Raw genomic sequence first — 17554 nt, forward strand, 5'->3', positions numbered from 1 at the left:
CAACAACCCTTTACACTACAGGTACCTCAACAACCCTTTACACTACAGGTACCTCAACAACCCTTTACACTACAGGTACCTCAACAACCCTTTACACTACAGGTACCTCAACAACCCTTTACACTACAGGTACCTCAACAACCCTTTACACTACAGGTACCTCAACAACCCTTTACACTACAGGTACCTCAACAACCCTTTACACTACAGGTACCTCAACAACCCTTTACACTACAGGTACCTCAACAACCCTTTACACTACAGGTACCTCAACAACCCTTTACACTACAGGTACCTCAACAACCCTTTACACTACAGGTACCTCAACAACCCTTTACACTACAGGTACCTCATCAACCCTTTACACTACAGGTACCTCAACAACCCTTTACACTACAGGTACCTCAACAACCCTTTACACTACAGGTACCTCAACACCCCTTTACACTACAGGTACCTCAACAACCCTTTACACTACAGGTACCTCAACAACCCTTTACACTACAGGTACCTCAACAACCCTTTACACTACAGGTACCTCAACAACCCTTTACACTACAGGTACCTCAACAACCCTTTACACTACAGGTACCTCAACAACCCTTTACACTACAGGTACCTCAACAACCCTTTACACTACAGGTACCTCAACAACCCTTTACACTACAGGTACCTCAACAACCCTTTACACTACAGGTACCTCAACAACCCTTTACACTACAGGTACCTCAACAACCCTTTACACTACAGGTACCTCAACAACCCTTTACACTACAGGTACCTCATCAACCCTTTACACTACAGGTACCTCAACAACCCTTTACACTACAGGTACCTCAACAACCCTTTACACTACAGGTACCTCAACAACCCTTTACACTACAGGTACCTCAACAACCCTTTACACTACAGGTACCTCAACAACCCTTTACACTACAGGTACCTCAACACCCCTTTACACTACAGGTACCTCAACAACCCTTTACACTACAGGTACCTCAACAACCCTTTACACTACAGGTACCTCAACAACCCTTTACACTACAGGTACCTCAACAACCCTTTACACTACAGGTACCTCAACAACCCTTTACACTACAGGTACCTCAACAACCCTTTACACTACAGGTACCTCAACAACCCTTTACACTACAGGTACCTCAACAACCCTTTACTATGGTAGTCATCATCTTAATGACACAAATGGTGAATTGTGACTTATCTATGCTTCTTAAAAATGATAGCCTCCATGTAGATGGCAAAAAAATGCATGATAGATGTATGTACATGTAGATGTCACTGTTGTTTGTATGCCTCCATATGTACATCATCTGATTTGTTCATCTCTGTGTGCCTGTGTGCTCTCAGTGTGGAGAAAGATGGCAGTCCTCTGTCTGATGAAAAGCAGACTGTTCAGATCTCTCTGTTCTCTCTGCTGAGAGACTTCCTCCTCAAGTGTCCTACTCCTGAAGAGCTCCACAGCATCTTGGCCTACACACTGGCTATAGGAGAGGAGCAGCAGGTACGCAAGCTAACGTAGACATGCTTACTCCTTGTCTTTATTCAGAGAGTTTTTGGATCAAACCCTGTCCTTTCTTGAACCCTATAATTCCGCTCACATGTCTCCTCCCTCTCAACCTCCCACCTCTACGTCCCCTCTTCTCAACCTCCCACCTCTACGTCCCCTCTTCTCAACCTCCCACCTCTACGTCCCCTCTTCTCAACCTCCCACCTCTACGTCCCCTCTTCTCAACCTCCCACCTCTACGTCCCCTCTTCTCAACCTCCCACCTCTACGTCCCCTCTTCTCAACCTCCCACCTCTATCTCTCTATTTCTACTCCCATCACTTACTCTCACTGTCCTCTTTTCTCCCCCCACTCACTCTCTCTCCCCACCCCTCTCCACCCTACCCCTCTCTTACCCTCTTTCTCTCTCCACTCCCTATATTCATCCCAATCACTTACTCTCCCCCTCCCTCCTCTCGCTCTCTCCACCCCTCGCTCTCCCCCTCCCTCCTCTTGCTCTCTCCACCTCTCCCCCCTCTCTCTCTCTCTCTCTCTCTCTCTCTCTCTCTCTCCACCTCTCCCCCTCCCTCCCCTCTCTCTCTCTCTCTCCACCCCTCCCTTCCCTCTCTCTCTCTCTCTCTCTCTCTCTCCTCCACCCCCCCTCTCCCTCCTCTCTCTCTCTCTCCACCCCTCCCTCTCCCTCCTCTCTCTCTCTCCATCAGGTGGTGAGTGCATTAGATGTGGTTTACAGTCTGTTGAGGAGCAGCCCTCCCAGAGAGCAGGTCCAGGCTGTACTGTTGGAGTGGGGAGTAGAACAGCTCTACTGTCTGCTGCTCAAACCCAGCTTTGGAGACGAGGTCAGGGAGAGAGTCTTCAGGGTGAGTCAGTCTGCTGCATCACACCACCATTACACTACCACCACCACATCACACTACCACCACCACATCACACTACCACCACCACCACATCACACTACCACCACCACATCACACTACCACCACCACATCACACTACCACCACTACCACATCACACTACCACCACCACATCACACTACCACCACCACCACACCACACTACCACCACCACCACATCACATCACACCACCACCACCACATCACACCACCACCACCACCACATCACACTACCACCACCACCACATCACACTACCACCACCACATCACACTACCACCACCACATCACACTACCACCACCACCACATCACACTACCACCACCACCACATCACACTACCACCACATCACACTACCACCACCACCATATCCCACCACCACACTACCACCACCACCATCACACTACCACCACCACCACCATCACACTACCACCACCACCACCATCACACTACCACCACCACCACATCACACTACCACCACCACATCACACTACCACCACCACCACATCACACTACCACCACCCCACCACCACCACATCACCCTACCACCACCAACACATCACACTACCACCACCACACCACACTACCACCACCACCACATCACACCACCACCACCACATCACACCACCACCACCACCATTACACTTCCACCACCACATCACACTACCACCATCACCACCACCACATCACACTACCACCACCACCACCACATCACACTACCACCACCACCACATCACACCACCACCACCACCACATCACACCACCACCACATCACATCACACTACCACCACATCACATCACACTACCACCACCACCACATCACACTACCACCACCACCACATCACACTACCACCACCACATCACACTACCACCACCACCACATCACACCACCACCACCACCACATCACACTACCACCACCACCACATCACACTACCACCACCACCACATCACACTACCACCACATCACACTATCACCACCACCACCACCACCAACACATCACACCACCAACACATCACACCACCACCACATCACACCACCACCACATCACACTACCACCACCACATCACACTACCACCACCACATCACACTACCACCACCATCCACACTCACCACCACCACCACATCACACTACCACCACCACCACATCACACCACCACCACCACATCACACTACCACCACCACATCACACTACCACCACCACATCACACTACCACCACCACATCACACCACCACCACCACCACATCACCACCACCACCACATCACACCACCATCACATCACACCACCACCATATCACACTACGACCACCACCATATCACACTACCACCACCACATCACACCACCACCATATCACACTACCACCACCACATCGCACAACCACCACCACATCGCACCACCACCACCACATCACACCACCATCACACCACATCACACCACCACCACATCACACTACCACCACCACCACATCACACTACCACCACCACCACATCACACCACCACCACCACATCACACTACCACCACCACCACATCACACCACCACCACCACCACATCACACTACCACCACCACCACATCACACTACCACCACCATCATATCACACCACCACCACATCACACCACCACCACATCACACTACCACCACCACATCACACCACCACATCACACTACCACCACCACATCACACTACCACCACCACATCACACCACCACCACATCACACTACCACCACCATATCACACTACCACCACCACATCACACCACCACCACCACCACATCACACTACCACCCCCACCATATCACACTACCACCACCACATCACACTACCACCACCACATCACACCACCACCATATCACACTACCACCACCACCACATCACACTACCACCACCATATCACACTACCACCACCATATCACACTACCACCACCACATCGCACAACCACCACCACATCGCACCACCACCACCACATCACACCACCATCACACCACATCACACCACCACCACATCACACCACCACCACATCACACTACCACCACCACACTACCACCACCACCACATCACACTACCACCACATCACACCACCACCACCACCATTACACTACCACCACCACATCACACTACCACCATCACCACCACCACATCACACTACCACCATCACCACCACCACATCACACTACCACATCACACCACCACCACCACCACATCACACTACCACCACCACATCACACTACCACCACCATCATATCACACTACCACCACCACCACACCACCACCACCACATCACACTACCACCACCATCATATCACACCACCACCACCACATCACACTACCACCACCACATCACACTACCACCACCACATCACACTACCACCACCACCACATCACACTACCACCACCACCATATCACACTACCACCACCACATCACACTACCACCACCACATCACACTACCACCACCACCACATCACACTACCACCACCACCATATCACACTACCACCACCACATCACACTACCACCACCACCTTATCACACTACCACCACCACCTTATCACACTACCACCACCACATCGCACAACCACCACATCGCACAACCACCACCACATCGCACCACCACCACCACCACATCACCATCACACCGCATCACACCACCACCACATCACACCACCACCACATCACACTACCACCACCATATCACACTACCACCACCACATCACACCACCACCACCATATCACACTACCACCCCCACATCACACTACCACCACCACCACCATATCACACTACCACCACCACCACATCACACCACCACCACATCACACTACCACCACCACATTGCACCACCACCACCACATCACACCACCATCACACCACTACCACCACATCACACCACCACCACCACACACCACCACCACATCACACTACCATCACCACCACATCGCACCACCACATCACACCACCACCATCACACCACCACCATCACACCACCACCATCACACCACCACCACATCACACCACCACCACATCACACCACCACCACATCACACCACCACATCACACTACCACCACCACATCACACCACCACCACATCACACTACCACCACACCACCAGCACATCACATCACCACATCACACCACCACCACATCACACTACCACATCACACAACCACATCACACTACCACCACCACATCACACTACCACCACCACATCACACCACCACCACCACATCACACCACCACCACCACATCACACCACCACCACCACATCACACCACCACCACACCACCACCACCACATCACACCACCACACCACCACCACATCACACCACCACCACCACATCACACCACCACCACCACATCACACCACCACCACTACCACCACATCACACTACCACCACATCACACCACCACCACATCACACTACCACCACACCACACTACCACATCACACTACCACCACCACATCACACTACCACCACCACATCACACTACCACCACATCACACTACCACATCACACTACCACCACCACATCACACCACCACCACACCACATCACACCACCACCACATCACACCACTACCACATCACACTACCACCACCACATCACACCACCACCACATCACACCACTACCACATCACACTACCACCACCACATCACACTACCACCATCACACTACCACCTCCACATCACACCACCACCACATCACACCACCACCACATCACACTACCACCACATCACACTACCACCACACCACCACTACATCACACCACCACCACATCACTACCACCACCACCACATCACTACCACCACCACCACATCACACTACCACCATCACACTACCACCTCCACATCACACCACCACCACATCACACCACCACCACATCACACCACCACCACCACATCACACTACCACCACCACATCAAACCACCACCACACCACACCACACCACCACCACATCACACTACCACCACCACCACATCACACTACCACCACCACACCACACCACACCACCACCACATCACACTACCACCACCACCACATCACACTACCACCACATCACACCACCACCACCACATCACTCTACCACCACCACATCACTCTACCACCACCACATCACTCTACCACCACCACATCACACCACCACCACCACATCACACCCCCCATCACATCACACTACCACCACACCACACCACCACCACATCACACCACCATCACACCACCACCACATCACACTACCACCACATCACACTAACCGGTGCATGTTGGGGAATTTACCGAAGATACTGCAACTATAGCCATTCTATGTTCAGAGTTTTACCTAGTCATACACTCAATACACAATCTCCCCATCTTTCCTAGTTTATCTGAGCCGTAGGTCAGTGTTGTTGAAATCTCATCAAACACAAATCTCCTGCTCTCCTCCTTGGTCGTTGACGCAGGTTCTGTACAAGATCCTGAAGAGTGAACGAGTGTCTGAGCGCGCCAAGCAACGTGTCAAGTTGAAGGATTTTGGATACCTGGGTCTTGTCTGTTTCCTAGGAGACGTCCCCGTAACCATGACCACCGTGCGCTGTCTGTATGAGCAGGTGCTCGCTACAGGTAGGCCTCATATAGCCTCTGCTCATGTCCCAAATGGAGCCCTATTCCCTTTATACAGTCTAGTAAACTACTAAGGCCCATAGTGCCCTGTCAAAAGTAGTGCTCTATATAGGGACTAGGGTTCTCATAGGGCTTTGGCCAAAAGTAGTGCACTATATAGGGACTAGGGTGCTATTTGGGTGCCAACAACTCTGTGTTGTTGTTTTTGTCGCACTGCTTTGCTTTATCTTGGCCAGGTCGCAGTTGTAAATGAGAACTTGTTCTCAACTGGCCTACCTAGTTAAATAAAGGTTAAATTAAAAAAATTCATAAAAATGCCAGGTCTGTTTTTGTCCTGTGTTCCTGTACAGTCATCCTTTTACAATGCGTTTTATTCTTGTATTGATGGCTAGTCTTCAGAAAGGCTTTAGAGCTGAAATGTCAACATGAAACAGTCTCAACTATAACCTTGTTGTTCCTATAGTATGTATATCTATAGAGGATATATTTTACTGTGTATAAACACTCTCCTTGTTGTTCCTATAGTATGTATATCTATAGAGGATATATTTTACTGTGTATAACCCCTCTTCTTGTTGTTCCTATAGTATGTACAGTTGAAGTCGGAAGTTACATAAACCTTAGCCATATACATTTAAACTCAGTTTTTCACAATTTCTGACATTTAATCCTAGTAAAAATGATAGTTTTAGGTCAGTTGGGATCACCACTTTATTTTAAGAATGTGAAATGTCAGAATAATAGTAGAGAGATTGATTTATTTCAGCTTTTATTTCTTTCATCACATTCCCAGTGGGTCAAAAGTTTACATACACTCAATTAGTATTTGGTAGCATTGCCTTTTAAATTGTTTAACTTGGGTCAAACATTTTGGGTAGCCTTCCACAACCTTACCACAATAAGTTGGGTTCATTTTGGCCCATTCCTCCTGACAGAGCTGGTGTAACTGAGTCAGGTTTGTAGGCCTCCTTGCTCGCACACGCTTTTTCAGTTCTGCCCACAAATTTTCTATAGGATTGAGGTCAGGGCTTTGTGATGGCCACTCCAATACCTTGACTTTGTTGTCCTTAAGCCATTTTGCCACAACTTTGGAAGTATGCTTGGGGTCATTGTCCATTTGGAAGACCCATTTGCGACCAAGCTTTAACTTCCTGACTGATGTCTTGAGATGTTGCTTCAATATATCCACATAATTTTCCTCCCTCATGATGCCATCTATTTTGTGAAGTGCACCAGTCCCTCCTGCAGCAAAGCACTCCCACAACATGATGCTGCCACCCCCGTGCTTCACGGTTGGGATGGTGTTCTTCAGCTTGCAAGCCTCCCCTTTTTCCTCCAAACATAACAATGGTCATTATGGCCAAACAGTTCTATTTTTGTTTCATCAGACCAGAGGACATTTCTCCAAAAAGTACGATCTTTGTCCCTGTGTGCAGTTGCAAACCGTAGTCAGGCTTTTTTATGGCGGTTTTGGAGCAGTGGCTTCTTCCTTGCTGAGCGGCCTTTCAGGTTATGTCGATATAGGACTCGTTTTACTGTGGATATAGATACTTTTGTACCTGTTTCCTCCAGCATCTTCAGAAGGTCCTTTGCTGTTGTTCTGGGATTGATTTGCACTTTTCGCACCAACGTACGTTCATCTCTAGGAGACAGAACGCGTCTCCTTCCTGAGCGGTATAACGGCTGTGTGGTCCCATGGTGTTTATACTTGCGTACTATTGTTTGTACAGATGAACGTGGTACCTTCAGGCGTTTCGAAATTGCTCCCAAGGATGAACCAGACTTGTGGAGGTCCACAATTTGTTTTCTGAGGTCTTGGCTGATTTCTTTTGATTTTCCCATGACGTCAAGCAAAGAGGCACTGAGTTTGAAGGTAGGCCTTGAAATACATCAACAGGTACACCTCCAATTGACTCAAGTGATGTCATTTAGCCTATCAGAAGCTTCTAAAGCCATGACATCATTTTCTGGAATTTTCCAAACTGTTTGTATGTACAGTCAACTTAGTGCATGTAAACTTCCGACTTCAACTGTATGTCTATAGGGTATATACACTGCTCAAAAAAATAAAGGGAACACTTAAACAACACAATGTAACTCCAAGTCAATCACACTTCTGTGAAATCAAACTGTCCACTTAGGAAGCGACACTGATTGACAGTAAATTTCACATGCTGTTGTGCAAATGGAATAGACAACAGGTGGAAATTATAGGCAATTAGCAAGACACCCCCAATAAAGGAGTGGTTCTGCAGGTGGGGACCACAGACCACTTCTCAGTTCCTATGCTTCCAGGCTGATGTTTTGGTCACTTTTGAATGCTGGCGGTGCTTTCACTCTAGTGGTAGCATGAGATGGAGTCTACAACCCACACAAGTGGCTCAGGTAGTGCAGCTCATCCAGGATGGCACATCAATGCGAGCTGTGGCAAGAAGGTTTGCTGTGTCTGTCAGCGTAGTGTCCAGAGCATGGAAGCGCTACCAGGAGACAGGCCAGTACATCAGGAGACGTGGAGGAGGCCGTAGGAGGGCAACAACCCAGCAGCAGGACCGCTACCTCCGCCTTTGTGCAAGGAGGAGCAGGAGGAGCACTGCCAGAGCCCTGCAAAATGACCTCCAGCAGGCCACAAATGTGCATGTGTCTGCTCAAACGGTCAGAAACAGACTCCATGAGGGTGGTATGAGGGCCCGACGTCCACAGGTGGGGATTGTGCTTACAGCCCAACACCGTGCAGGACGTTTGGCATTTGCCAGAGAACACCAAGATTGGCAAATTCGCCACTGGCGCCCTGTGCTCTTCACAGATGAAAGCAGGTTCACACTGAGCACATGTGACAGAGTCTGGAGACGCCGTGGAGAACGTTCTGCTGCCTGCAACATCCTCCAGCATGACCGGTTTGGCGGTGGGTCAGTCATGGTGTGGGGTGGCATTTCTTTGGGGGGCCCCACAGCCCTCCATGTGCTCGCCAGAGGTAGCCTGACTGCCATTAGATACCGAGATGAGATCCTCAGACCCCTTGTGAGACCATATGCTGGTGCGGTTGGCCCTGGGTTCCTCCTAATGCGAGACAATGCTAGACCTCATGTGGCTGGAGTGTGTCAGCAGTTCCTGCAAGAGGAAGGCATTGATGCTATGGACTGGCCCGCCCGTTCCCCAGACCTGAATCCAATTGAGTACATCTGGGACATCATGTCTCGCTCCATCCACCAACGCCACGTTGCACCACAGACTGTCCAGGAGTTGGCGGATGCTTTAGTCCAGGTCTGGGAGGAGATCCCTCAGGAGACCGTCCGCCACCTCATCAGGAGCATGCCCAGGCGTTGTAGGGAGGTCATACAGGCACATGGAGGCCACACACACTACTGAGCCTCATTTTGACTTGTTTTAAGGACATTACATCAAAGTTGGATCAGCCTGTAGTGTGGTTTTCCACTTTAATTTTGAGTGTGACTCCAAATCCAGACCTCCATGGGTTAATAAATTGGATTTCCATTGATTATTTTTGTGTGATTTTGTTGTCAGCACATTCAACTATGTAAAGAAAAAAGTATTTAATAAGATTAATTTATTCATTCAGATCTAGGATGTGTTATTTTAGTGTTCCCTTTATTTTTTTGAGCAGTATACTTTACTGTGTATAACCCCTCTCCTTGTTGTTCCTATAGTATGTATATCTATTGGGGATATACTTTACTGTGTACTTCTGATTGTCATTGTTTTGTGTAGATGCCACTCCTAACTTCAGAGACCTGCTGGCTGTGGTCCATCTGTCCCACCGTGCTGAGCTCACTGTCCGTCTGGACGTCTGTCGCAAGGTCAGTCCCTACCTACACTAATCTTCTTTCCCTTCCACTATCCTGTTAACCCCTCCTCTAGTCCTCTTTCCCCACCTCTAGTCCTCTTTCCCCACCTCTAGTCCTCTTTCCCCTCCTCTATCCCCTCCTCTAGTCCTCTTTCCCCTCCTCTAGTCCTCTTTCCCCTCCTCCAGTCCTCTTTCCCCTAGTCCTCTCCTCTTTCCCCTCCTCTAGTCCTCTTTCCCCTCCACTTGTCCACTTTCCCTTTCTCTAGTCCTCTTTCCATTCCTCTAGTTCTCTTTCCCCTACTCTAGTCCTCTTTCCCCTACTCTAGTCCTCTTTCCCCTCCTTTAGTCCTCTTTCCCCTCCACTGTCCTCTTTCCCCTCCACTGTATATCTTCACATTCTCTCAGGTCATTACTAAGTATAGTACAATTGAAGATAACGGTATAGACTATTGGGCAGCTAAAGGTATAGACTATAGGGCAGCTAAAGGTATAGACTATAGGGCAGCTAAAGGTATAGACTATAGGGCAGCTAAAGGTATAGACTATTGGACAGCTACATGTATAGACTATAGGGCAGCTAAAGGTATAGACTATAGGGCAGCTAAAGGTATAGACTATTGGACAGCTAAAGGTATAGACTATTGGACAGCTAAAGGTATAGACTATAGGGCAGCTAAAGGTATAGACTATAGGGCAGCTAAAGGTATAGACTATAGGGCAGCTACATGTATAGACTATTGGGCAGCTAAAGGTATAGACTATAGGGCAGCTAAAGGTATAGACTATAGGGCAGCTAAAGGTATAGACTATAGGGCAGCTAAAGGTATAGACTATAGGGCAGCTAAAGGTATAGACTATAGGGCAGCTAAAGGTATAGACTATTGGGCAGCTAAAGGTATAGACTATTGGGCAGCTACAGGTATAGACTATAGGGCAGCTACAGGTATAGACTATAGAGCAGCTAAAGGTATAGACTATAGGGCAGCTAAATGTATAGACTATAGGGCAGCTAAAGGTATAGACTATATGGCAGCTAAAGGTAAAGGTATAGACTATAGGGCAGCTAAAGGTATAGACTATAGGGCAGCAAAAGGTATAGACTATTGGGCAGCTAAAGGTATAGACTATAGGGCAGCTAAAGGTATAGACTATAGGGCAGCTAAAGGTATAGACTATAGGGCAGCTACAGGTATAGACTATTGGGCAGCTAAAGGTATAGACTATAGGGCAGCTAAAGGTATAGACTATAGGGCAGCTAAAGGTATAGACTATAGGGCAGCTAAAGGTAAAGGTATAGACTATAGGGCAGCTAAAGGTAAAGGTATAGACTATAGGGCAGCTAAAGGTATAGACTATAGGGCAGCTAAAGGTATAGACTATTGGGCAGCTAAAGGTATAGACTATAGGGCAGCTAAAGGTATAGACTATAGGGCAGCTAAAGGTATAGACTATAGGGCAGCTACAGGTATAGACTATTGGGCAGCTAAAGGTATAGACTATTGGGCAGCTAAAGGTATAGACTATAGGGCAGCTAAAGGTATAGACTATAGGGCAGCTAAAGGTAAAGGTATAGACTATAGGGCAGCTAAAGGTAAAGGTATAGACTATAGGGCAGCTAAAGGTATAGACTATAGGGCAGCTAAAGATAACGGTATAGACTATAGGGCAGCTAAAGGTATAGACTATAGGGCAGCTAAAGGTAAAGACTATTGGGCAGCTAAAGGTATAGACTATAGGGCAGCTAAAGGTATAGACTATAGGGCAGCTAAAGGTATAGACTATAGGGCAGCTAAAGGTAAAGGTATAGACTATAGGGCAGCTAAAGGTATAGACTATAGGGCAGCTAAAGGTAAAGGTATAGACTATTGGGCAGCTAAAGGTAAAGGTATAGACTATAGGGCAGCTAAAGGTATAGACTATAGGGCAGCTACAGGTATAGACTATAGGGCAGCTACAGGTATAGACTATAGGGCAGCTACAGGTATAGACTATAGGGCAGCTAAAGGTATAGACTATAGGGCAGCTACAGGTATAGACTATAGGGCAGCTAAAGGTATAGACTATAGGGCAGCTACAGGTATAGACTATAGGGCAGCTACAGGTATAGACTATAGGGCAGCTACAGGTATAGACTATAGGGCAGCTAAAGGTATAGACTATAGGGCAGCTACAGGTATAGACTATAGGGCAGCTACAGGTATAGACTATAGGGCAGCTACAGGTATAGACTATAGGGCAGCTACAGGTATAGACTATAGGGCAGCTACAGGTATAGACTATAAGGCAGCTAAAGGTATAGACTATAGGGCAGCTACAGGTATAGACTATAGGGCAGCTACAGGTATAGACTATTGGGCAGCTAAAGGCTTGATTGTTCCCTGTTTTTATCTTTCTCTCCCCTTCTCCCTCTCTCTCTTTCCCCCTGCTCTCTCCCTCGCCTTATGCCCCCTCTCTCTCCATCGCTTCTCTCTCTCTCTCTCTCTCTCTCTCTCTCTCTCTCTCTCTCTCTCTCTCTCTCCATCTCCCAGCTCTTCTACCTGATCTATGACAATGAGGACTATGTTCGTCAGCTGGCCCGTCAGCCAGGCTGGCAGGATGTGTTAACTAAGCTCTATATGAAGGAGTCCTATGAGTCTCGTGGTCCCTCCCTGGCAGGCTCCAGCACCCACAGCTCCCTGGACCCCTCCTCCTCCCGCCCCCCTCTCAGGTAGGGATGACTTCCATTAGTCGATTGAGGGAATCTGTATCGATTCGAAAAGTTGGGAATCAATAATAACTTAAATGATATTTTATATTTCTGGACAATGAACAAGATAGTTTCTGGATTCAGCTCTACCCCTGCTATAGATCAGTTAACATGTGTTCAGCTCTTTACCCCTGCTATAGATCAGTTAACATGTGTTCAGCTTTACCCCTGCTATAGATCAGTTAACATGTGTTCAGCTCTACCCCTGCTATAGATCAGTTAACATGTGTTCAGCTCTTTACACCTGCTATAGATCAGTTAACATGTGTTCAGCTCTACCCCTGCTATAGATCAGTTAACATGTGTTCAGCTCTACCCCTGCTATAGATCAGTTAACATGTGTTCAGCTCTACCCCTGCTATAGATCAGTTAACATGTGTTCAGCTCTACCCCTGCTATAGATCAGTTAACATGTGTTCAGCTCTACCCCTGCTATAGATCAGTTAACATGTGTTCAGCTCTACCCCTGCTATAGATCAGTTAACATGTGTTCAGCACTACCCCTGCTATAGATCAGTTAACATGTGTTCAGCTCTTTACCCCTGCTATAGATCAGTTAACATGTGTTCAGCTCTACCCCTGCTATAGATCAGTTAACATGTGTTCAGCTCTACCCCTGCTATAGATCAGTTAACATGTGTTCAGCTCTACCCCTGCTATAGATCAGTTAACATGTGTTCAGCTCTACCCCTGCTATAGATCAGTTAACATGTGTTCAGCACTACCCCTGCTATAGATCAGTTAACATGTGTTCAGCTCTACCCCTGCTATAGATCAGTTAACATGTGTTCAGCTCTTTACCCCTGCTATAGATCAGTTAACATGTGTTCAGCTCTACCCCTGCTATAGATCAGTTAACATGTGTTCAGCTCTACCCCTGCTATAGATCAGTTAACATGTGTTCAGCACTACCCCTGCTATAGATCAGTTAACATGTGTTCAGCTCTTTACCCCTGCTATAGATCAGTTAACATGTGTTCAGCTCTACCCCTGCTATAGATCAGTTAACATGTGTTCAGCTCTACCCCTGCTATAGATCAGTTAACATGTGTTCAGCTCTACCCCTGCTATAGATCAGTTAACATGTGTTCAGCACTACCCCTGCTATAGATCAGTTAACATGTGTTCAGCTCTTTACCCCCGCTATAGATCAGTTAACATGTGTTCAGCTCTTTACCCCTGCTATAGATCAGTTAACATGTGTTCAGCTCTACCCCTGCTATATATCAGTTAACATGTGTTCAGCTCTTTACCCCTGCTATAGATCAGTTAACATGTGTTCAGCTCTTTACCCCTGCTATAGATCAGTTAACATGTGTTCAGCTCTACCCCTGCTATAGATCAGTTAACATGTGTTCAGCTCTACCCCTGCTATAGATCAGTTAACATGTGTTCAGCTTTACCCCTGCTATAGATCAGTTAACATGTGTTCAGCTCTTTACCCCTGCTATAGATCAGTTAACATGTGTTCAGCTCTACCCCTGCTATAGATAAGTTAACATGTGTTCAGCTCTACCCCTGCTATAGATCAGTTAACATGTGTTCAGCTCTTTACCCCTGCTATAGATCAGTTAACATGTGTTCAGCTGTACCCCTGCTATAGATCAGTTAACATGTGTTCAGCTCTTTACCCCTGCTATAGGTCAGTTAACATGTGTTCAGCTCTACCCCGCTATAGATCAGTTAACATGTGTTCAGCTCTACCCCTGCTATAGATCAGTTAACATGTGTTCAGCTCTACCCCTGCTATAGATCAGTTAACATGTGTTCAGCTCTTTACCCCTGCTATAGATCAGTTAACATGTATTCAGCTCTACCCCTGCTATAGATCAGTTAACATGTGTTCAGCTCTACCCCTGCTATATATCAGTTAACATGTGTTCAGCTCTACCCCTGCTATAGATCAGTTAACATGTGTTCAGCTCTACCCCTGCTATAGATCAGTTAACATGTGTTCAGCTCTTTACCCCTGCTATAGATCAGTTAACATGTGTTCAGCTCTACCCCTGCTATAGATCAGTTAACATGTGTTCAGCTCTCTACCCCTGCTATAGATCAGTTAACATGTGTTCAGCTCTACCCCTGCTATAGATCAGTTAACATGTGTTCAGCTCTACCCCTGCTATAGATCAGTTAACATGTGTTCAGCACTACCCCTGCTATAGATCAGTTAACATGTGTTCAGCTCTTTACCCCTGCTATAGATCAGTTAACATGTGTTCAGCTTTACCCCTGCTATAGATCAGTTAACATGTGTTCAGCTCTACCCCTGCTATAGATCAGTTAACATGTGTTCAGCTCTACCCCTGCTATAGATCAGTTAACATGTGTTCAGCTCTACCCCTGCTATAGATCAGTTAACATGTGTTCAGCTCTTTACCCCTGCTATAGATCAGTTAACATGTGTTCAGCTCTACCCCTGCTATAGATCAGTTAACATGTGTTCAGCTCTACCCCTGCTATAGATCAGTTAACATGTGTTCAGCTCTACCCCTGCTATAGATCAGTTAACATGTGTTCAGCTCTACCCCGCTATAGATCAGTTAACATGTGTTCAGCTCTACCCCTGCTATAGATCAGTTAACATGTGTTCAGCTCTACCCCTGCTATAGATCAGTTAACATGTGTTCAGCTCTACCCCTGCTATAGATCAGTTAACATGTGTTCAGCTCTTTACCCCTGCTATATATCAGTTAACATGTGTTCAGCTCTACCCCTGCTATAGATCAGTTAACATGTGTTCAGCTCTACCCCTGCTATAGATCAGTTAACATGTGTTCAGCTCTTTACCCCTGCTATAGATCAGTTAACATGTGTTCAGCTCTACCCCTGCTATAGATCAGTTAACATGTGTTCAGCTGTACCCCTGCTATAGATCAGTTAACATGTGTTCAGCTCTTTACCCCTGCTATAGATCAGTTAACATGTGTTCAGCTCTTTACCCCTGCTATAGATCAGTTAACATGTGTTCAGCTCTACCCCTGCTATAGATCAGTTAACATGTGTTCAGCTCTTTACCCCTGCTATAGATCAGTTAACATGTGTTCAGCTCTACCCCTGCTATAGATCAGTTAACATGTGTTCAGCTCTACCCCTGCTATAGATCAGTTAACATGTGTTCAGCTCTACCCCTGCTATAGATCAGTTAACATGTGTTCAGCTCTTTACCCCTGCTATAGATCAGTTAACATGTGTTCAGCTCTTTACCCCTGCTATAGATCAGTTAACATGTGTTCAGCTGTACCCCTGCTATAGATCAGTTAACATGTGTTCAGCTCTTTACCCCTGCTATAGATCAGTTAACATGTGTTCAGCTCTACCCCTGCTATAGATCAGTTAACATGTGTTCAGCTCTTTACCCCTGCTATAGATCAGTTAACATGTGTTCAGCTCTACCCCTGCTATAGATCAGTTAACATGTGTTCAGCTCTACCCCTGCTATAGATCAGTTAACATGTGTTCAGCTCTACCCCTGCTATAGATCAGTTAACATGTGTTCAGCTCTTTACCCCTGCTATAGATCAGTTAACATGTGTTCAGCTCTTTACCCCTGCTATAGATCAGTTAACATGTGTTCAGCTCTTTACCCCTGCTATAGATCAGTTAACATGTGTTCAGCTCTTTACCCCCGCTATAGATCAGTTAACATGTGTTCAGCTCTACCCCTGCTATAGATCAGTTAACATGTGTTCAGCTCTTTACCCCTGCTATAGATCAGTTAACATGTGTTCAGCTCTTTACCCCTGCTATAGATCAGTTAACATGTGTTCAGCTCTTTACCCCTGCTATAGATCAGTTAACATGTGTTCAGCTCTTTACCCCTGCTATAGATCAGTTAACATGTGTTCAGCTCTACCCCTGCTATAGATCAGTTAACATGTGTTCAGCTCTTTACCCCTGCTATAGATCAGTTAACATGTGTTCAGCTCTACCCCTGCTATAGATCAGTTAACATGTGTTCAGCTCTCTACCCCTGCTATAGATCAGTTAACATGTGT

General features: G+C 47.0%; 1 protein-coding gene across 4 annotated transcripts in view; it reads left to right on the forward strand.

Annotated features, from left to right (window-relative positions):
- Positions 1-17554, forward strand: part of LOC106591355 (neurobeachin-like protein 2) — a 139886-nt gene that overhangs the window by 77132 nt on the left and 45200 nt on the right. For all 4 annotated transcript variants that reach the window (XM_082975883.1, XM_082975884.1, XM_082975886.1 and 1 more), the window contains 5 exons: positions 1369-1522; positions 2229-2384; positions 6849-7008; positions 10735-10823; positions 13339-13517. In XM_082975883.1, coding sequence (XP_082832009.1) covers positions 1369-1522; positions 2229-2384; positions 6849-7008; positions 10735-10823; positions 13339-13517 — 738 coding nt within the window. The remainder of the gene's footprint in view (positions 1-1368; positions 1523-2228; positions 2385-6848; positions 7009-10734; positions 10824-13338; positions 13518-17554) is intronic.

Source organism: Salmo salar, chromosome 05 (genome assembly GCF_965601325.2).
Source record: "Salmo salar chromosome 05, fSalSal1, whole genome shotgun sequence".
In the NCBI taxonomy this organism is placed as follows: Eukaryota; Metazoa; Chordata; class Actinopteri; order Salmoniformes; family Salmonidae; genus Salmo; species Salmo salar.